The 23,217-nt window shown below is 34.0% G+C and overlaps 1 protein-coding gene across 1 annotated transcript in view; it reads right to left on the reverse strand.

Moving 5' to 3' along the window:
• Positions 1 to 5,989: 5,989 nt before the first annotated feature.
• Positions 5,990 to 23,217, reverse strand: part of LOC118190240 (aquaporin-9-like) — a 156,664-nt gene continuing 139,436 nt past the window's right edge. Inside the window, exons 6-7 of the mRNA XM_035360929.2 lie at positions 19,784 to 19,944; positions 5,990 to 6,990 (exon numbers count right to left, since the gene is read on the reverse strand). Of these exons, the coding sequence (XP_035216820.1) occupies positions 6,971 to 6,990; positions 19,784 to 19,944 (181 nt within the window). The 3' untranslated portion in view covers positions 5,990 to 6,970. The remainder of the gene's footprint in view (positions 6,991 to 19,783; positions 19,945 to 23,217) is intronic.

The following is a 23,217-nucleotide window of genomic DNA, read 5'->3' on the forward strand; positions in this document are numbered from 1 at the left end:
TAATCTATATTCTTTTTATAATTATTTGTACCATTAGCAATAAATCTAAATTTGAGTGGTGATTTATGAAATTTTGGGAGAGCATATAGATTTGCTAATCTATTGTAGCTAGATGGTTGTGAAATGTGCAGTTTCTTATGAAATGCTTTTAGCTTTTTTGCAATAACATTTTCTTGTATATTGGTGAGTTTGTAAGTAATGGCATTATTTAGTTCAGTATTAATTAATGAGACATAAAAAATTTTTCATATTATGCTAAAATTATTATTGGCTTTGTCAATTTTGGTGATTATGAACTTTTGTTTTAAATCCTGTAAAAGAGGAATGAGAATATTCCACTGTAAATTGCTATTAAATTCAATTCTTCGAATTCTTTGCTTGAATTCTTCTAATACTGCATGTTTCCAAGCCATAAAGGTAGAATTTGGAATATTTAATTTGAAACTAGTTATAACTATAAATTCGTCAATATTTTTTATGAAACTTTTAAAACTGTGATGTTTGTTAATTTTTAGTACTGGTCTAAATTTGGTACCTTTTTCCATTAAAATTCTTAAATGTTGGTTTTGAACTATTGCTAAATTGCCTGTAATAATATGTTGATGAAATTTATCTATGAAATCTTTGTATTGAAGCTCTTTGCAGTATCAATGGGCTGCAGAAGCTAATTCATGGTGGTTAATTAGCAATTCACTAAGAGGTATTTGATACTTGAAAGCTGGTGAGATCTGTACTTTAGTAGTTGGAAAAAGTTGTTGACTTTTTCTGAAAATTTTGCTTAACTGAATATGATCATAGTTAGGATGAAGGAAATTGATTTTGCAGTAATATTTATTGCATTTGTTATTTGTAGAGAACTTATAATTGCAGAAGTCAATAATAAGGTCTTTGATAATATTGTGCCCTGTAAAATGCTGTTTTACAAATTTTATAAGTAATTTTAAGAAAATGTGCTTACAAGTATGCAACTTACAAGTATACATATGTTATTTGCTTACAAGTATACATATATTATTTGCAATATTTACACAATTTTTCAACAGAACACACATTTCACATTACAAACAGTTTACCTTTATTAATTCACAATACCACTTAACTATATTTTACTTCAAGCAAACTTACATCTCTTGATTGGCTTAACTCCCTAAATAATTATCGTTAAAATTAAAACTTGAATTACATACCTTTAGGATTTTTAATTTTTAATTTAATTTTTTCTAGATTTTTTTATATATTTTAATATTAATGTTTACAAAAAATTTTTAATATAACAAAGATAGCAGCTTGGCACTCAACTTTACCTACATAAGCAGAGCCATCTATATAATTAATTTGAAGAACACACTTCTCTTTAAAAACACTTTTGCACACCCCAACGCTCATATAGTAGGTAAGTTAGAATTAAAACTTACTATTTACTTGCTTTAAGTATTTTTAAAAAAATTTTTTGTAGTATTTAAGTAGTTTCTAGATATGAAATTATATTTTTAATTATATATTTGTTTTTTAAAAATTGTGAATTAGTTCTTTTTGTTTCTTATTGGTTTATATGGATTATGTCTAGTTCTTTTTATTGATATGCATATTCGAGTCTGGGAGATTTCTGTAGACAAGGGTTTCTAAAATACTTTGGTTTCTAGATTATTTTTTATAAATTTTTTTTAAAGTTTAATTTAATACTTATTTTACTTATTTCTCAAAAGACTTCATTAGTATTTTCCTTTTAGAACTTTAATTCTTAAATGCTAATTTCTAATGGTACCACTTTATTGGTATTTCGTTTTGGACATTCTTCACTTTTTACTTTTGGTTTTGACTTTTACCCTTGCCTGCATGAATGACGAAGCACGAATTGAATGATTGGAGAGTTAGGTTTGGAGGCAACTTCCCCTTGATAAGTCTGTCTCCTGCCTGCTCAACAGTCATTCACTTATGCATTGTTAAAAAAATTGTTTGGATTAATTTTAATTTGCTAAATTAGTGAATTTATTTTCATGGAATGATTTTTCACTTAATTTGCTTATGCTTCTGAATTTAAATGATATTGTAGATTAGTTCGAGAATTAAATTTTATATGTTTACACATTTTTTAAAATTTTTTAAACATTTTTTTCCTTTAAATTTGCTTTGTTTAATTTTGGCTTTAAATGTACTTTTTTACTTTCTACGTGTTTGTTAAAATTTAAATTTAAATTTGTTTAAATATATATATATAATTTCCCCTCCCTGAGTGTGCATTGGTATTATCTTACATATCAGGAAATAAATTCAGTGGTAAAGGTATGCAATTATTATAGATAACTGATGAAGAAATGTAGTTATGAAACTGAAAATTATATTTTCCCACTAGAGGCTTGCAAACTAAGCCATGCAAATGCTAGAAATGGGCAAGCCATCTCAGATTGCTAATAATAAGGAATTGTAGCTAATTTGTACATTTTGGCAGCAATGCAGAATGAAATAATTAGGAATAATCCATTACCATGACGGCATCTCTCGCCTTAATTGGAAGCCCTCATGTGCTTTGTTATATTCCAATAACTTGAAATAGTTTTCTACAGAATATAATAAGTTCCTCTTTTTATACCAAAGGGCATGAATTATTCTTTGAATGGTTAATACACAAAAGAACTTACAGCGATAGTTATAAACCAAGTCATATCCAAATAATAACTATGACCCATGGTAGTGTGATAATGATCACTGTACACCGTGTTCAATTTAACCCGTGTTCAATTCCGATAAAAGGACTGCCTATATGAAATCTTCCACATGTGTAAAGGGAATATAAGCCAGTTTCCCTTAGATGCTCCTCTCCTTTTCCATAGACAGAGAGTCCATGAATGAGCTGTAATCAAATAATTCATTCCAATTTATCTGGGAATAATGTTTTCACCCAATAAAGAGTCTATGCTAATTATCAGAAGTATCGCTTATTTTATTCACAGATGGTAAGCGTTTTTTAAGTTGATGGTATTGCCCATTGAGTAGGTAAGTAGTTTTTTAAGACCACAGTTTTAATTTTTAAAATATTCCCTGACGTACATTCTTTTAATAGTTAAACTTTTGACTTTCTTGTTTCCTGCACAAACAGTGTTTACTGATTTTTAACTTCGTTATGAATGTAATGGTTTGTCGTGTCTTTAGATATCTTGATACCAAGTTAGTTACATCTTCTTTTGCTCTGGCAAGTCAGAATATTTTTATTCGAAAAATGCAAAAACGTAGCTTCCTGTCAAAAATATATTAACCCAAACCATTTTGAGTTTATAAAAATTTTGACTATAACAAACAATTTATCCCTTAATATAAAAAATCTATTGCTAATTAATTTTATGGGGCTTTTTTAATTTCAGTTACTCACTTAATCAAAATACACTGCTCGACATTGAAAATGCAACACCAAGAAGGAGTGGTCAGAAATTTATGCAAATTTTAGAGTAGACGCACGTCACTGAGTTATGCGAATGATGTGAAATGCGCAGCTCTCCAACGCACCTGAAGTGAGATATAAGGGAAGGAACGTGCAGAATGGGCAATATTCGCGTCGTTATTTCTGCCAGATGAATTATCGAAGAAAGTCGGTTTTTGTCCCGGAGGATACGTGTAATAGGAGGAGAATGCCAGGCCGCCGTCAACGAAGGCACTTCCACCAGATAGACGATTTTGTGATCGGACTGGGAAGGGCGGGTTGGTCTTTACGTCAAATCGCAGCTGATACCCACATAGATGCGAGCACGGTGCGTCGGCTATGGCCAACATGGTTGGAACGAGGAAATGTGGGAAGAAGGAGGGGTGCACGTGCAGCTAGAGTGACGTCAGCACGTGTGGATCGACGCATCCGCCGACAAGCTGTGGCGGTCCCGCAAGTCACTTGTACCGCAATTCTGCAGCATGTACAAGATACTCTGGATGTTCCCGTGTCGACCAGAACCATTTCCTGTCGATTGGTTGAACGTGGCCTGCACTCATGGCGTCCGTTAAGAACACTGCCATTGACTCCACAGCATAGACGCGAACGTAAGAATGGTGCCGGTCTGGAGCGATGTAGATGACAGAATGGCGAAACTTCGTGTTCTCAGATGAGTCACGCTGCTGTTTATCCAGTGACAGTCGCCGCATATGTGTGTGGAGCGACGTGGAGACATCTAATCCGGCAGTAACTGTGGAACGCCCCACCGCGCGACAACGTGGCATAATGGTTTGGGGCGCTATTGCTTACGATTCCAGGTCACCTCTACTTCGTATTCAGGGCACTATGACGGCCCAACGATACTTGAATAATGCACTGCGGCCGGAGGCAATTCCCTACCTTCAGGGGCTGCCTAATGCAATTTTTCAGCAGGATAACGCCCGACCACAAGTGCTGCATCTGCCAACATGCTCTACAAGGTATATAGATGCTTGCCTGTCCACCGTACTCTCCTGACCTGTCACAAATCGAACATGTGTGGGATGTGATTGAACGCCGTTTGCTGACTCTGCCCCTGCCTCGTTCAGAAGACGAACTGTGGCAAATGGTTGAAAGTGAATGGAGAGCCATCCCTCAGGACATCATCCGCACTCTTATTGACTCTATGCCTAGAGGGCATGTTCTGTGTAAATTTAGGAAATTGAAAATTGTTGTTTCTAATTTTTTAGATCAGAAAAATGAACTACCTGATGAAAGAACCCTATTATTTGACATCTGGCTATTTGATTTGGAATTTTCAGCCGATATTACTAGCCATTTCAATGATCTAAATTTAAAATTGCAAAGGAAGAATAAATTATTTCCTACCTTAGTAAATAGCATCAGTTCATTTGAAATGAAGTCAAAACTGTTCACCTCTTGCTTAGAAAATGAGGATTTGAGCCAATTTCCATGCTTGAAAAAGCAGAGGGAATATACTAAGAATAACAGCAATTCGATCAAGTATATTATTGGAAAAAAAAATCAAAATATTGCAAGGGACATTTAGAAGTCATTTTCATGATTTTGATAAAGAAGAAACTGCACTCTCGTCTTTATGAACCCATTTTTACGTAGTGAACAAAACATAATAGATGCCTAGTAACATACGATGCAACTAATTGATCTTAAAATAAAGCCACTCTTAAAAATGAAATTTGATGAGGTTTTTCCATATCAAATTGCTTCTGACGTAATTAATTTCTGCTTTTATTTACTGTGTGAACATTTCTCAGGGCTAACAACATTTGCAAAAAATTATATATGTCTTTTTTAAACAACATAAAGGTATGAACAAGCATTTTCATCAATGAAACTGATTAAAAGCAAAACAAGGTCGCGAGTAACTGGTTCAAATTTGAAGAATTCTGCTCCCAGTAACAAATTTAAAGCGCATATGAAAAGACCAGCGAAATCCAAACCGATTGAAAAGTTTCACCAATGGTAAACAATGTTTATGTGCTATAATAAATACTGTTTTACATACAATAATTGAATTAAATCATTTAAAATGTTAATTATGTCTATAAATATACTTCTATAAGCTAGGTTAGGTATAAGTGCAGGGGCCACTTATTATTTACCTTGAGTAAGTAGGTATAGGCCCCTTACACTAGCTATCAGAGTTGCAACGCCTTCCTGGGGCCCACGGTACCATTTTGGTGCCGAGGCGCTGCTGTGCAACCGACATCGCAAGCTACTGTCTATAAACATGGACATAAGATAGTATGAATAGTGCTCGAGTTATCTGGCGCATCTGAACTTTTGTGTCAAAAAATTGGCCCATTGTATGCAAAAAATTGGCTACCTCTACTTTATTGCTTCTCGTAGTTCAGTCTTCGAATCCACAATGACGTGCTTAAAATCGATTCTTTCTATAAGCAGACGATATATTAAATAGAACAAGCTCAAATGCTTTAAAAATCATTACCATTATTTATTGTTTGGCATTTTCCCTGGAAAAAATTCAATCCTAAAATTCTGTAGATGTGTTTCGTACATTGTATGTTTATTATATATAAATACAATACAACAGAAAGGAAACACAGATTTTATTAAATATGATACAATACAATATTTTATATTTTACATGTAGAATGACGCATCTCACCAATTTCGATGCGAATGTTTGCTGCATAAGAATTATTTTAAAAATCTCATTTTGCATGAAACTGTAAAAAAATATATCCTTATGAAAAGTCTACAAAAATTCAATTTATAATATTAAGTCCTGCATTCATGCGTAGTAAATAAAGAATTAAAAGAATAGATGAAATGATAAGTTCTATAAATAATCAAAATCAATCCATCACTTATAATGAAATCTGAACATACACCATTTAAAACACATTTGTATCCTTACTAATGGCAACACGTCAAAACGAACAGCAAAGACATTTAGATGTGAAAAATGTTGTAAATTATTAGTGATATATAGAAATACATTATAAATATATTCTGATAAATTCTAATCATTAAGTGCATACACGTTTTTGAAGTATAAACATTGACCACAAGAGCTTTTAGAAAATTCTAATAGTTATTAAGATTTATTTCTTAAAACTTTTCTCCTTTCAAGAATATAATTTGTTCGATGAGATAAAAATTATTTTTTACAATATTTCTAATTTGATAATTTTATAAAAAAGATTTAATTCAAAAAGTAATTTAGAGTCTCACCAATTTAGGGCTGGGAAATTAAGTTTCGAAAACTCCATATTTTATGAACAGGAGTGAACTTAGTGATGTAATAAATTACGATGATCAATGAAGATATGAAAAAAGTGCGTAAATTTGTACATCACTGAAACTTAATTCGTACGGGTTGGGAAAACTTGCCCATGCCCTCGTTCATTATATAGAAGCAAAATTTATTACAGCTTGATAAACAAAAACACTACACTAGAAAAAGCCTCATTGTACAGTCGATCCACTCGAAAGTTCTTAATCCATTTATTCACGATAGATGCTGTTTCTTCATATGATATAGCAGCAATTCGACTAATACTTTAATAATTAGATAGCAGATTTCCTATCTGAAAAAAAAAAAAAAAAAAAAAGAGTAGATTAGTGATAAATGAGGAAAAGAGAAATTAAATCATTACGCACTGTTTTTGCAATAAGTATTTTTAGAATGAATGTGAACATAAAGAATCTTTCGTTTCTTTGACTGACTTTGTAAACTCCAATTCAGGTTATTAATAACTTTGAAAATTTATTATACCGTACTTCCTCGCGTATTCCCCCCTTTTTATACTAATTTTGTCGTTCGAAAATCGAGAGGGGAGAATAGTAATCTAATTTTCGAAAAAAGCAGTTATAGTATGAACATAACAAATAAAAAGTAGTCATTGATAAATCAGTCGCAACTATCAAAATATTATTTCTTTGAAAGAAACCTACATTCTGATAAGAATACAAAGTAAATTAACAGAGTACTATCTGGCGGTTATCGGGTCCATATGTGACGGTAATTGAGCTGGACATGGGGTGCTTCTAACTGAATTACCTTGTAAAGCCCCAGGAGTATTTCACATAAATGAGTCTTGATCGAAGTTCCTAAGAGGGATATGGAAGTAACGAAGGTAGAAGGGGCGAGAATAAAAGACCCGGACTTCGAAAGATCGAACACATTAGGATAAAATGAAATGAAACGTAAATAAAAGAAGACGGGTGAAATCATATTGTTACGAAATGTACAGGCGCGGTAAGATGGCTTCCCCGCAAAGCAGTTTTAGGGTTGCCATAAAATATCAAGGAGGGCAAAAATGCACATTTGGCGAGAAATCGCCCATTTGGCGACAAAATTGGCGATATATGGAGACGAATGGAGAACCTTCTGGAACGAATTCTTACCGGTTTAGTCCAGAATGTTCCCGAACACAAGCCGAAAGCTATATAAACCCTGCTGGTCCGCAGTCAGTGTGTGTGCCTCGCCTAGCGAGCTCATAGAGTGTGTGCCTCGTCGAGTGCGAGATAGTTAGCATCGAGTTGGTGTCTCGTCTAGCGAGTCAATCCCTGCGGAGTCGATCGAGTTGACAGTCGGGCAGCGAGTGCCGAGTGCTTACCGTTTTAGCCCAGAGTGTTCTCAAACACAAGCCGAAAGCTATATAAACCCTGCTGATCCGCAGTCAGTAGTAGTATTGAGAGTGTGTCTCGTCTAGCGAGTCAGTCCGTGCGGAGTCGATCGAGTTGACAGCCGGGCAGCGAGTGCCGAGTGGGTCGTCGAGTGCACCGAAAGAGTCTCGTAGAGTATCGCGGTTAGTGCATCGTCGAGAGAGCATGTTGAGCTATGGAAACGACTGAAGCGAGAGTCAGGAGCTGTGCTCTGTGAGTCGTCGAGTGCATCGTGAGTTGTAGCTTGGAGAATCTCGAGAGTAAGTCGAGTTCCGAGAACGACCAAGCAGAGTCGGGAGCTGTACTCCGGAAAGCAGAGTCGGATGCTTTGCAGGAAGCTTGTCTCCACCGTTATTGCCTGACAGTGTGAAGGCTGTGTCGCTGATTGTTCCAGCGTGTTTATAGTAGTTCATCGACGACTGTTAAACGTGTTTTGGAGCTGTCCTGACAATACTGACTAATAAAGTGTGTTTCGACACTTCATCAAGTGTCGTCGTTATTCACTCCAAATCTACAAACCCCGTACGAACGTGAAGGAAGAAAATAACGTAACAACTGGTGTCAGAAGAAAAACGCAACAACTGGTGTCAGAAAAAGTAAAACGTAACAATAGGTTCGAAAAGTTTCTTAAGTGTGAGAACACCTGCCACGTCGGGTTAATGAAAAATATATGCAAAATACTTTTCAAATAATATAGGCAAGGGAAAATAAAATGGATGAAATGGTAATACAAAAATGCAAATACAATTTGAATGCACTGATATAAATGAATACACTGAATAAAAAATAATCAGGGAAATACAATTTACTAATAAACTAGTTCTCAGAAAATAAAACTACATACAAGAGGAAAAGGGGAAAATTAGGGAATATTTTAAAAATTTTCAGAACCTAGAGTTAGGCGGAAGATACACAGCAAATAAAATTTTATCCATTGGCTTAGTTGAGGTAGTCATGAATAAGTTTGTATCATGCATGGAACACATTAAAGTTCTTTTAATGAATCAACATTTCCCCAAATTGAGCGATAAAAGAATGGTTATGCACATTGATGTTTCTGACTAATATAACGGAAACATCTTAATGAACTAAGGATTGCAAGGAAAGGAACAAACAGGTGCTTAAAAGTTATGAATATTGGGAAGGCTTTGCTACAAAATTAAATATATTTTTTCGTGATATTAATACCAGTATCTATAAATACTTCCTAAATGTAAAGCTCTTGATAATACATCGATCTTAGTCAAAGATGAACTTAAAACCTATGTTGGAGAACTTAAGCAGGAATTTTCTAAAAGATGCAAAGACTTTGAATCCCATATTTACATTTCCAATCAAACCAGATTTAATAGACCCATTAATAATCTAATCAGATTTGTCAATTTTTGAGTGGATGGAAGCTGATAATTTTAAAATGGAACTTACTGGAATAACATCTTCAGGATCATGGAAAGCAAAATTTATGGAATTACAAAAAAAAAAAAAAAAAAAAAAAAATCTGGAAGATAATTCTAATGATAAATCGATAGCTATTTTATTTTAAATGGTTGGTTGTCACTGCCACAGAGATTTAATCGTTTATAGAAAACTGCATGTGTTCTACTTTCCGCTTTTGGTTCCACATATCTATGTGAACAAATCTTTCCTCATAAGAAAAATCCATAAAAAAGTCTCCATAAAGAAGTTGTTTAGCAAATGAATTTCAAAATTATGTGTCAAATTGAAAGTCGGAAATTATACCCCTGAGATTGCGATATTAACACGTTGACAACGGCTTGACCCACCGGTGGGTCATGCTTGATTGTTCCGCGGGCCGGCATGACTCACCGATGGGTCAAGCTTGTATATAAAAAAAAATATGTAGTACAAAATTTTATTTTATTTTAATTATTCAACAGTATATAATAACAATCAGTGATGAAATGCTTAATCAGACTAGAGTTTTTGAAGTATATATTAACATTTCAGCATTATAATCAAACATTTAATACGAAACAAATAACTTAAAATGTAACTTATAAATTAAGTATAATTATTAATTTTTTTCTATGCAATTTTTAAAGCAAGCTAAACAAAGTGCCGGCGTGCCCTTACAATTACCGCCAATACTTTGTTACTTTCTTTGCTCTATTAGTAGCGTACTGAAGACCTTTTAGGCTTGCTAAGCATTTATAGCATTTTTTGCATCACTCTTTTGTCTTCCTCACGGATCCTTCGTACGAAATTTTAAAACAAAATTTTTTTTTTAGTTATTATTACTTCACTAGGGGGACTCACAAAACGGATTGACAACGAAACGGACCGCTCATTCAAGCACCGCCGCACGAAAAGAACAATAAATAACCGCGCCGCCGTTAACGAGTCAAGTAGTGCAGTACAGGGACAAGGTTCACATTAAAATTTAAATTTTTTATTTAACTATATTGAAGGAATGCTTATATTTTATGTCGTTTATTATTTTAATAAATATGTTTAAAATATATATATAATACATGTACAATATTATTTTTTTATTTTATGTTGAAGGCATAGTTTTATTTTATGTTGTTTATTTTTATGTTAATAAATATCTTAAAATGATGTATAACTAATATACAGGGTAATTTATAAAGAAGTATACAGTTTTAGAACTTATTTAGTTTTATAAATCAAGAACAATGTAAAATATTATATGTTACCTGTAACAGAACTGTATGGGATTATTTTAAGTTTTGTTAGAGACAGTCAAAGATGTTCTATGTGTGAACCTTTAGTCACACGACAAGGTGCAAACTCTATCGGCGACTTCTTGGGACACAGTCGTCAGTTAGTGGTCCAAGACTTTTACTTTTGCACAAACAGCTCGTAGTTTAAAAATTTTCATGCTATTCATAAATAGATTTTCTAGTTGAAGGTTCTTTTCCGAATTGTGATCGAAAATGCAGTTTCGGATTCTGTTTTGATAAATTCAAGAACACATAAAGCCTTCTTCCACTGCAGACGTCGCCATGACATGCACGACATAGTTGACGAGTCGCATGACATGCACATTATTGCCTATGTCACTTCCTTCAGGGGCTAGACACAAACTTTAAGGGTATGTCTACCTTGTGGTTCGCTGAGGTGGTGCGCGTCTTTGACTATAACTGTTTTACAGCATCTGGAAAGTGTATACTTCTTTATGAATCAGTCTGTATAATAAAACGTTAAATCTGTAATTCTTTTCCTCTCTTCCTTATCTCTGTATGCATTGCCGCGAGAATCTAATTGTTTTAAATATTTCTTACTGCGCGGCTTCCTGAATCATATTGGTAGATTGATTTTGCACAACACAGCTACTAGGTTGCCGACTCCCGTTATAGGATATATAGGGTATATAGGTTGTCAAGACAAACTCGGTGACAGAGAGCATCGAGAAAAAAAATATTGCCATGTAACACGCTATTGTAAACCACATTTAGTCAGTGAAAGCAGTTATGAAAAGAGTTATGGAGTGTCAGACATCGAGCAGTAAGTATGAAACCATTTTATTTCACAGCGTATTTCCTAAGCAGTTTGTGTTGCAGATTCCAATGCCTTGTTCGAAGTGGCGATTGCTGACATGACTGTACAATCCATAACGGCGGTGAGATGAGGGTTGGACGTGTTCGAATATCCAGGATATGTTGTCGTTCACGTTCTTCCATTCAAGCTGTGCGCATATTTGGAGGTCGTTCTCTATACCTTGCTACCTTGAAGGGCATAATCTCTTATAATCTTTGATCGATCTTGGTGAAGTTGGTATGGTGCAAACAGCACCTTTTGGGATACTGCTCTTCACACATCCGCTGTACCAAGTGTCCACTGCCACCTACTCGAACGTAAATCAAATTCATATCCGCGTATTCCTCGTTCGTGTAGTTAACCATTCGTTTCCGAATGAATAAGACAATTAATTGCTCCGCATGACTACCATCATAATTGCGCTAAATTCCATCGTCCATAATCAATACACTTTCCCCTGGTCATGCGTTTTGCGACTCTGTTTATTGCAGACACAATCAGCCAATCTACAAACGAAATAAGCGATCAGTCGATTGCCGTCCTCCCTTTCCTCTTGATGTCTGACCTGCTTTATTTTCATCGACTAGATGTAGTTTACCATAGCATGTTCTACGGCAATTATTGTCCCACTTAATATCTACCATCTTACCCCTCTTAGTTTGCCGCCGTATTCACAGAATACCCTGCATATGCATCTTTCTTGATGAGTAATATTGGATTATAATTAACAGAAGAATGTTCTGCTATTATTTTAATGGGTTTGGCCTTTTGAACAGTTGTAAATTATAGTCTAGAGGTGCCACATTAATTTTAGAGCAATACCCACCTGAGTTGGAATCTTGCCATAGCCATTTAAGTCACCCATTCTTAACATTATTAAATATTATGCCACACGAGAAACACACACATTCAAAACTTCCAGATACAAAGAAATATGAACTGCTCTGCAAAAAGTAAGGTTTTCATTGTTTACAGAATACTCTCGCATAATTATGAAATCTATTTTTCGGCAGTTGTACTTTTCCACGGAAGGCCTATCTTCGGGGAGGGCGGAAGGGGAATTTTAATGTATATTACTGTAATATCACAAGCAGTATATTTCAGATTCTGATAATTTGCCGAGATTTCAAGTAGTTATTCGGTTTCAAATTTCAGTGTTGACGAGTTTGACATATATAACCAATATAAAAATACTTTCGCAAATTCGCTCATTTTATGGTTCTATAATACTTGATGTTCAGTGACGAGTAAGTTTTTCTGCCATAATTCTAAAGAAGCTTTCATATAATTACTTTTTAAGATTTTAAATTTATCTGCCCAGTTATAATCACTTAACGGAAATGAAATGACAGCTCAGGATGTAGAAGGGATAAATATTAATAACTACCTAAGATAAAATAATAATTACTTTGAAGAAAAATTCTTTTAAAGTGAAACTTAGGACCATTTTCGAAAGTGTTGCGCAGAACATAATTGCTATATGCAAACTGATTTTAAAGAATAAAAATTGGCTATTGAAGGGAAACTAAATTTCTTTATGAAATGGTGAGAACAACAATCGTTAATTCGTATGTCCTATTCCATTAAATAGATATTTAAATATATTATTATATATGCTAATCAAAGAACACTGCAAAAGTGGTAAACGCAAACAAGGGTTGTAGGAATCCGGATCAAGTTACTATTCTCAACAAAAACTTGTCAGAATCTGGATATGACAAATAAATTCTATAGATACTGGAACAATTGACTTTATCCAAATAAAGACAAAATAATGGGCGGGGGGGAGTACACAGAATGTTTCGTTGATAGCAACGAGAATTTGTACGTCAAGAGAAAAAATAAACCAAAATACTTGAATGGTATAAATTAATGCATCAGTACCAAATTAAACTTAGAACTGCATTTGAACGTCACATAGAAAATATAAGAAAGATAACGGAGAAAATGTACCATTGCACAGGTGATCTTTTATTTTAAAATGCTTTTTGATTTGCTGCAGTTTTAAGACAGTTATTATTACAAGACAGAATCTTGAATAAAATCACTTGATCACTAAGAAAACAAACATTGCTGTTTCGGTTTATATATCGGTCTGTTCCATCAGAGTTTCTTCAGTTGATTCATCTTCTAATTTCACAGGTGATTCCTGAAGCATATCTTTTGGTGGTTTATATTCCTTGTATGGGATCAGTTTATAGCATAGTTCTTTAGAGATATCAAGATGCTTCCCCGTACTTCTGGTAATTATAGTTTTGGGAATGCTTCCGTATTCACCTTTCATGACTTGCATCAAGTGAGGAAGGTCTGGAGGGTGATGTCGCGTCGCATCAGCGAACAACTCTAGGTCGGATCGAGTGTTTTTGACTCGCAGAAATGCTGTTTGAGATCTAGTAACGATCCTGTTGCAACTGACGCCAGGATCGTATGAGTCATGCGAACGCCAGTTATTGCCTTCTATCGCTTTGAGTGAGGCTCCTGCTTTTCTGCTTTTGCTCTTATTCCCAAACTTTAAGGAAAACATAGCTGGATTCTGATTTAACCGTAGCAATCAACTTCTATCAAAATCTTGTATAGCTATCTGTCAGTGAACTATTTCTAACTTCTCTGCTTATTTTTTAATAACTAATAACTTTATACTACTTAGCAGTCATTGCTAAAGCTGAGAATTTTGATAATTTTTGCAAATTTTGCTTATTTCCGCTCAAAAATCTTGTTTTCTTGCAAGCTACTGAGGCGGATTTAGAAAAGAGCTGAAATAGATTTTAAAATGGGAGTCTGAAAAGTAATATTTTAGAGCTGACGCAGCTTTAGCTCGAGCATTTATTTACCATTTTCATGAGATTCGAGACGGCATGCGTTTCTGGTGCAGGAAAGCAATTAAATGTTTATGAAGCACTCGTGTTTGATAAAATTACAATTTTCCTAATTTCTTATAGGAAGTTTCTATGTTTATGAAATCCACTTACGTAATTTAATGTAAAAGAAATAATTTATTGCTTAATATTTTAAACTAGCTTAGCTTATTTAGCTTGTTTAATTTAAAAACAGCTTGTAAAAAATTAATTAGCCTTCTCTTTACATTATTAATTTCTCTTAAAATATCCTTACTAATTTCGCAATTTTCTTACTAATTTCGTACTAATTTCGCAATTCTCCAAGATTGCATTTTTTTTCCCTGTCAGATTTTGCCGTTACGTGCGCTGTCGGCAATTTCATATAATTACTCATTGTCAATCACATTTTGTACCAATATCTTAACAGCTGCAGGTATTTTGCGTTTGAAATTATTAGCATAACGTGGGCATTCCCTATGTCTTCACTGCTGTAATTATCTTTGTTTAAAAGTTGTTTGTCTGGCTCTAATACACATCTCTATCGTACAGTAATTCAGAATACAGTAGACGCCCTTAATATAACAGCGGTTAATGTTATCATTCAAGATATTGTTATCGAATTGTTATCGAAGTCTTGACCCTTTGTATACGAAAACTTGGAAAATAATCTCACTTATTGTGATGAATAATATTTATATCACAATAAATTTTTTAAGCCTTTTTAAATTTTTAAGTCGCCAAATAGGTTCTGAATTGTTATGAAAAATACGAAACGACAGAAAAGTGTCTCCAAATGAAGAATTAATTTTCCAAACAGCTTGGTTTCAAATTTCGTCATTTATTTAAAATTAGGCTAAAAAGCAGTCTTGGTTTTGACTTAGATTTTTATTAATTTTATATATTTTGAGGGTGTTCAGACATAGGTCTCTCTTCTTCAAAAGTAAAACATTATAAACGTCTACTTCAAGACTTTTTTTGCCTAATTTTATATTTTAAATTAGCAAGGAACCTTCCAATGAGGTATGCCCGAGCGTTAAGATTTAAGGTACCGCATAGGTCAAATAATTTCCAGAAAGGTTATCAACTGTTCACACTAATAAAAAACTGCATAAAAGTCATTATAAAAACAGTTCATAAACTTTCACACCTTCCTAATAAAAAAATGCCTTGAAAATATTATCTATATGTTTTAGTTTATTTATATTTAATTCATTAAAATCCATTACTATTGTTACATGCTTACGGTTTCATAACAGATTGAATGCACACAGAACCGATGATGGCTTAATGAAATTTATTTAAAAAATAAATTAAAATAAAAAATTGAAAGCTTTTATATTTTATATTATGCCTAAAGAGGCTTTTTTATTTTTTATTTACATATACATGCACGATTCGACAGCATTTAGGCTAAAAGTATTAAAAAAAACTGATGTGTACACCACATGACTTGCTTGCACGGAATATTAAATTATACTAATTTTTCTTGCATTTCATTTAAACTTATTGAATTGAATTAAATCTAATACTTCGTCGATAGCGCATAAACCACAATAGGATAAATGCACTCTTTTAAAATTCGCTATATTTGTTACCATAGCGACACTCTGGCGTAGGTTCACAACATCATTTTATTTCTTCCATATTATAACTCAGGATGCATATAAATTTATATCATTTGAAGTATTATATAATCGTTGCCGCATGTTCTATTCAAGTTCTATAAAAAAAATAAAACGATTATAAAAGAAATTAAAAGGACAAAACAAAAAAGAAACAGCTTTTCACAGACGATTAAGTATTTCTCATTCAATTAATTCAGTTCTCCCTTCCCGACAAGGCAAAAATACATAAAAACACAAAATACGTATATTAAAAATTACGAAGTAAATCTGAAACACTTATTTCCTCGAATAAATTCCAGAATGGATTAAGCCTGATTTAATTCGCAAAAATAAAAGAAGGCGTTATCTTTGGAGTTGCGAAGCTTAGTTTCTCTAGCTTGGCAACAAATCCGCTATTTTGCCAAGTTTCAAATGTAAACAAATGTTTCCGCCATCGCAAAATTCATTAGGCTTAGCTGCACTTAAACAACTTTTAAATTGCTGATAACTCCACAAATATTGCATACAGGCATAAAAACCTTAACCGGAAGGCAAGAACAACATAATTCAATCATTTTTAAAGCAAAAAATGCCCAACTTTCAAACATATAAGAATAAAGAAACTTAGCTCACTGAGCCGAGTAACAGAGCGGATATATATATATGTATATTTATATACTTTTGGTGCGGCCGATTGCCACCAAAATTCGAGGTGCACATCTACATGTTATAGTCCTACATACAAAATTTTAACGTCTGAGGCTATTCGTTTTTGAGTTATGCGGGATACGTACGTACGCACACACACCACGAAAAAATTTCTTCAGAATTCATTTTAAATCACTTTTGTAATTTTTTTGGGAAAAGAGTCCTTTATTCTGCCCTTACTCACGGATGTCACGCAAAAACATCATTAAATTGCATTGGATAGCGGTCAAAATTGGTATTTTCTTTGAAATACGATACCCGAAATTTTTCGCGATTACAATACTTCCTTTTTACTTCGTACAAGGAAATAAAAACATCATAGCTTTAGAATTTCTAGGAGACAGTCTTGATAACTGGAGATAAAAAATATTTTATTCAGTACAATGTGTTGCCACTACTCGATTTGAAATCGTGAAGTTTCTCAATCAAAAATTCGTTAAAGTTTAAAATATGAAAAAGATAATAAAACAAATTCAACATTCAAGATTCGGGCTTTTGGGGGCCCACATTCAGGTGGAGGACTTCGTTATTCAAAATTTGATGGCTTTAGGCATCGTTGTTTTTTCAAAAAGCGAGAAACAAGCATACATTCATGCAGATTCTTCATTATTTAATATTATTAAATACAATACAGGGTGATAATATTTAGTGGCGAGCTAAACGCTCACTGAAATCTCTCAAAATACGTATAACTCAGCTGTTTGCTTTGATACTTGGTTGTTTATACCGGAGTTCAACTGGAATTATTACCATTGAAATTGGTGCTTTCTCGGATATATTATAGTCTTCCGCAGTCGGCCGAGAAATTTTAAGTACCTTCGGTTTCTCGAATTTGCTGGAAGGCATACACAGTTAAGAGTTACACAGCATAGGCTCGGATACAGTTAGAGTTACACAGAGATCGCACCAGTTAGAGTAACACAGGGATAGGACTAAAATGTCGCCAAATAGCAGCCAAGCTTGTCGACTTTTGGCTATTTCTTGTTAAATTTGGAGAAAAATATTAATAGACAAAACTATTGACAGCTTGGCGGCTTCGCATTGTGAGGCCTGTTATGTTGTACATTGATAGAGAATTGCTAAGGACGGATGACAGTAGCAGCGACAGCAATTACAAAAGTGAAGGCAGGAAAATGTGGAAATCAGCGAAAGTGTGGGATACAGTAGGAGATGTTGTGTGTATGCAAAGTTTGGATTGTCGCTGTTGTTCGTCACGTGATGTACTGATAAAAGAGATAAAGAATTTGACGCATATTGACTTTTGTTGTTGAAAAGCAAAATTTGATTGGAAAAAAATCAGTTGACGAACTTGCAATTTTCGGCATGCCTTCCCGACATCACTTAGATGATTTTACGTGTGGCCGTATTATTGACAACATTGAAGAACGGAGAAAAATTACAGATGTTTCTAGGGAGTTCGATGTCAGCCTCAGTGATGTTTCAAAGCTTTGGAAATCCTTTCAAACAAATGGAATGTGTAGCGAACGTTACAGGGGGTCGTATTCGCAATGCGACGCCTGCAGAAGAGGGTAAATAGTGCTATCGACAAAATGGAATCGGCAAAGCACATCTATTGAGGTAGTTACTTGCTGCTATTGGCAAGCGAATCTTCCAAAAAACTAGACTCAGCAGAACTGCGTTTGTGTACTATTCTTAAATGACATTACGTTCAGTCTGTTACCGGATTATACACGTCAACTGATGTGAGAGTGGTATTACAGATTAGGAAATATCCAGGAAAGAATCGGTTTCCGATATACAGTTACCATGTTATGGACCGGCACTATGATCAATGGCCTCATGCCCTACATGTAGTTGCAGCTGGGACTATGACTGGTCTACGATAGTTAATGATGTTCTACTGCCTCTCATGTTATCATGTTCCGTCCGTGGTGCTACTGGTGATAAATGTATTTTCATGGATGACAACGCAACATGTCATGGAACAGTCGCTGTCCAAAAGTGTCTCGAGACCAAGGATATTCAACGCCTCGTATGACCAACATGTTCTCCAGATCTGAATCTCATGAAAATGTTTGAGATGCTTTAGGGAGGAGTTTTGCTGGTCGACAATGCCCTCCAATGAACAAGCATACCCTCATCTGTGCACGACAGAGGAATGGAATAAATTACCCCAACAATTGTTGGATAATCTTGTGCAAGGTATGACACAATGTGTGGAATCTTATATTGCCCTCCATGGTGACCATATCCTGAACTGACATCTTATGCCAAAATGCCTGTGGACAGTAACTGCGTTTTTTCCACTTATTCATACAATATGTATTCAGTACAATATGACCTTTTCGTTCCTTGAATCCTTATCAAAGCCTTCTAAATTTCGGAGCACAATAAGTTATTTTTATTGTTATGTCCTAGTTTTTCTGATATTATTTTATTTCACTTTGCATTCAAATACACTTAACGTACTGTATAGCCGTATGGGGTCCGTTCTTAGCAATTGCCCACCAGTGTACAAGAGATATTATAATTTACATAAAATGTCACCAAAATTATTTACATATACACAAAATTCGTAACACTGTTTTGAAGGATATTTTAGCCTCATCATTTAATGTTATCATTCCGTTAATGCTATCAAAATAACCACGAACAAACGTCGTCAACTTAAGAGGCACCTATTATATGTATATATCAGAAATATCTTATCATTATATCTTAAAACTGCATAATGCATTTTTCATTGATTACTTCGAAGGTAACAAAAATTGATTTGATAACCGTAATATTGTATACAGCATAACTCATTTACATTTGCTCCAGAATATTTTATGAGTACATATACTATTAAAATTTTAATTTGTTATTTGGATGATGTACGTTGGCAATTTTCACAAAAGGAAGCTGACAAAAACGCGTTATATAGATAGAATTACCCCAACAACTGTTTGCTAATTTATGTTGCGAAAATGAGGGACATTTGGGGGGGGGAGAAAAAGCTTACAAGTATAGTATTCTGAATTTTATATTATTCAATTGTGCACACTCTTACACTTAATTCTGAGTGTAAAAATACTTACCATTACTGTTTAAGGCTACTGTTAATTCATGATGTTCTGCTAGCCTTTCCTCTTCTTTTGTTGGTGGTAAGTGAAGTTCAATGCCCAAATAATAAATCCATCCACCGATAATAGCTCCCAAGTGAGGACCCACTAAACCGATCCACCAATAATTGCGATAACTGAAAGGGAAAAAAAATTGGAAATTGATTGCCCGAAATTACAAAGCAAAGATTTTGTTACATTATTTTATTACAGAAAACTCGCTACAGCTCTCCATCTATGGGAGGAGATATCTTTGCGGAAGGCTTTCTAAGGTAAACTCACTCATGCTTACATCACATGCAAGGAAACTATGAGGATTTAATTCATTCACCTATTATGAGTCTGAGAATAGAACTCACAGGGAATTATTATTGCTAATCGGTTTAGACATTTGGCCTAAATCAAAAGCATTATTGCTATGCGTTTCATATATGTTACGATCTTATAACTCTGCTGTTTAGTTGTGCATACAATGTTTATCTAATGATATTTCATGTTGAGCTATTAGTTGTATGTTGACGAGTTACACCTTGAATTGCTTACTACCTTCCACACTATAGGTTAGGTAACACTTTTTTAGCATTTCTGATGGTTAAATCCAAAAACTGCCGTTAACATTCTCCAAGGCAGCTCGAAAGCATTCACTTCGAGAAGCATGAGCTATAGTTAATCTATAATTAAATTTTAAACTCTTTTCCCATGCTCTCAATTTGCATAACCTTCTGATCTGAGCGAATACATGTGACATGAACCAAACAGAAGACTCCACTTAAAGCTTAAGTATTTAACTTAAGCCAATAAAACTTGAAAAGTAATTGTCACAAACTTTATATATTTAAATAAAACTTAGAAAAGAATTTTTTAATTATCAGTTGTGCCACGCGACTTTTTCCGGATAAATATAATAATTGTCAGTTAATGAATTTACAGTCAAATTTAATTTCATGAGCCTTCTTATATAAATTATGCTTGTTTTCCAAGTGCTTCAACGCACTTTTAGAGATTTAAGACGGTTATAGTAGCAGTGAACTTCTAAAAGCGCTCTGAACGTTGTTCCATTTACACTGGTGGTTTTTAATCTGCTTTATTCCATGCATCGCTTTTACCATTGCAAAGACGGTCATTCCGCCTTCTTTCCCCAAACTTTAAAAATACATACGTACATTTATTTAGATTTGAATTATTTTTAACGTGTTTTATAAATTAAGCAACAAAAAGTTTAGAAATAGGTACATGTTTTAAAAACTAAACAAAAGTATAAAACCAAAATTTGAATAAAAGTAGTTTTTCGTGCACAAACTAAAGCTAAATACTTAACAACTAAATAAAAGGCTGACTATATACCCTCCTGAAACTGTGAAATTTTCACAACTCCTGATGTACACAGATACTCATTCTCCCAACTTCATTTGCAAACAAAACCAAAACTTTGTTAGTTTTTTATTCTAAGCATTATTATGAATAGGCAATTAAATAATTGGATCGTCATTATCCACACGAACATTGCATCATGCGATTTCATATACTGCTACGTTTTCCCTTGGGCAGTCACACCTCAAGACCTTCCTCAATCAATTTTGCATGGAATATGGTAGGAGAACAGTTACAGCCATCTCACAGCCTGCATAAACTTGCTGAGTAGTTACAGAATACATAACAGCAAATGTAATAATAATTTTTCTCATTCGTACCTGAATATCTTTACGGCTTTGCGTCGAGTTAATGTATGCATTTTGAACCTAGATTTCCTCAATAATTTACCTCGTATTTGTTTTCTGCTTGCTCACGTGAAGTCTTTATCAAGACGGAATAATTTTTAAAAATATGCGGGATATTTAGCATAAAGTGCATCATTATTAGGAATATGATTTTTGAATATTTGCGCATCCATATCTTCAACTGGGAAGTGAGCTCAAGGAAAGTTAACTCACCAGTTTAAAAAGCATTACGATAATTTCAGCAAAACTCCAAAGCGAGTCAAAATTGTCAACTATAATTAGCTAGCGAATATTTACTTATTTTTTCGTTTGGGACTTCAATTTCGTGTTCTTTGATGTGAAATCTTAACTCGATAGGTTTATAGTGTTCTTGGTGCAAAATGCTAATTTGATGTTTTTGGTTTGGCCGATAATTTGATATGTTAGCTTTGGTTTCGCAAAAATTATTAAAACAGCTTCTTCTGTTGGGGAATTAGATTTCTTCTAAGTTTTTAACATTACTGCCAGTAATTCTAATCCAATACTTCCTAGCGCTTTTAAAATTCTAATACCTTAATTTTTCATGTTTCATTACTATTTTGCTCGACAGATGTGAATACGTTCGTGCCTGCTTTTCTCAGCACAATGCTTTCGATACAAATACCGTCAAATTCCCCTCCAGTTTGTAAAATTGTAGGCACTGCCGAAGAAGAGGGACCTGTGTCTGATCGCCCACAAAATCGACTGAGTTTCATGCACAGTAAAGTTGCTATTCTTCCTAATTTTAAATCTTACATTAGTGAGTTCTCTTCAAGTTTCATTCATATCTAATTTAAAAGACATAAAAGAGATGCAAAGAATAATTTTAACTAGTTCTTTAGAAATAATATTAGGTATTAAAGATTAGGTATTTAGAAATAATATTAGTATATTTTATTTTACTTTTTGTGTACTTCATAAGAAAAAAAAATATATTTTCAAATACTATACGTGTTCTCAAAAATAAAGATCATGAACAAGACAAGTCTATACCATTTCCAGACTCACACGTGCTACCTGATACCATCTGAGAATGGAGTTTTTCTTAAGAAACACTTTTCACTGTTATGCGAACAGAGCTTTATCTTTATCCGAACAGAATTCCAAATTCCTTTTCGCTCTTAATATATGAAGATATCCACAATTTCAATTTTTATCTCAAATCCTGTCAACTGAAGTGCAGGGTAGAGCCCGAAATGTCGTAAATTTTTTGTGTTTACTACACATTTATTTATCATAAAAATATTATAAAATGAATGCACGGCTTATTCTCTGATCATGAAAAGTGAGTTTAGTGCGTCTACCGTTTTGTTTCACAACTTTTTTCTTGTAAGCGAACTTTTGCATTTGTCTTAACCACACACGCGCAAAGCACACGTCTTCCAAAACTCCACGATAAGAGCCTTGAGTGGAACTACATTTACAGATTCTTTACAAATATTTCGCCTTTCAAAAAGTCCCATTAAAAGATATCACATGGATTAAAAACGAAATATACGGGGGACAATTATCTTTGTAACTTTCAGGAAACCGATATGATATTGCACGCATATACGCATCTCATACAGGAAATCTTGAATAATATTTGCAGTATGTAGGCAGGTTCCGTTTTGCACGAACCACTGAGTGTGTGAAGGAAGACCTATTGCCATTTTTAATTGGGTGCACACTTGA

This window comes from Stegodyphus dumicola, chromosome 10 (assembly GCF_044657685.1).
Source record: "Stegodyphus dumicola isolate Sdum_Otavi_A_Nest chromosome 10, ASM4465768v1".
Lineage (NCBI taxonomy): Eukaryota > Metazoa > Arthropoda > Arachnida > Araneae > Eresidae > Stegodyphus > Stegodyphus dumicola.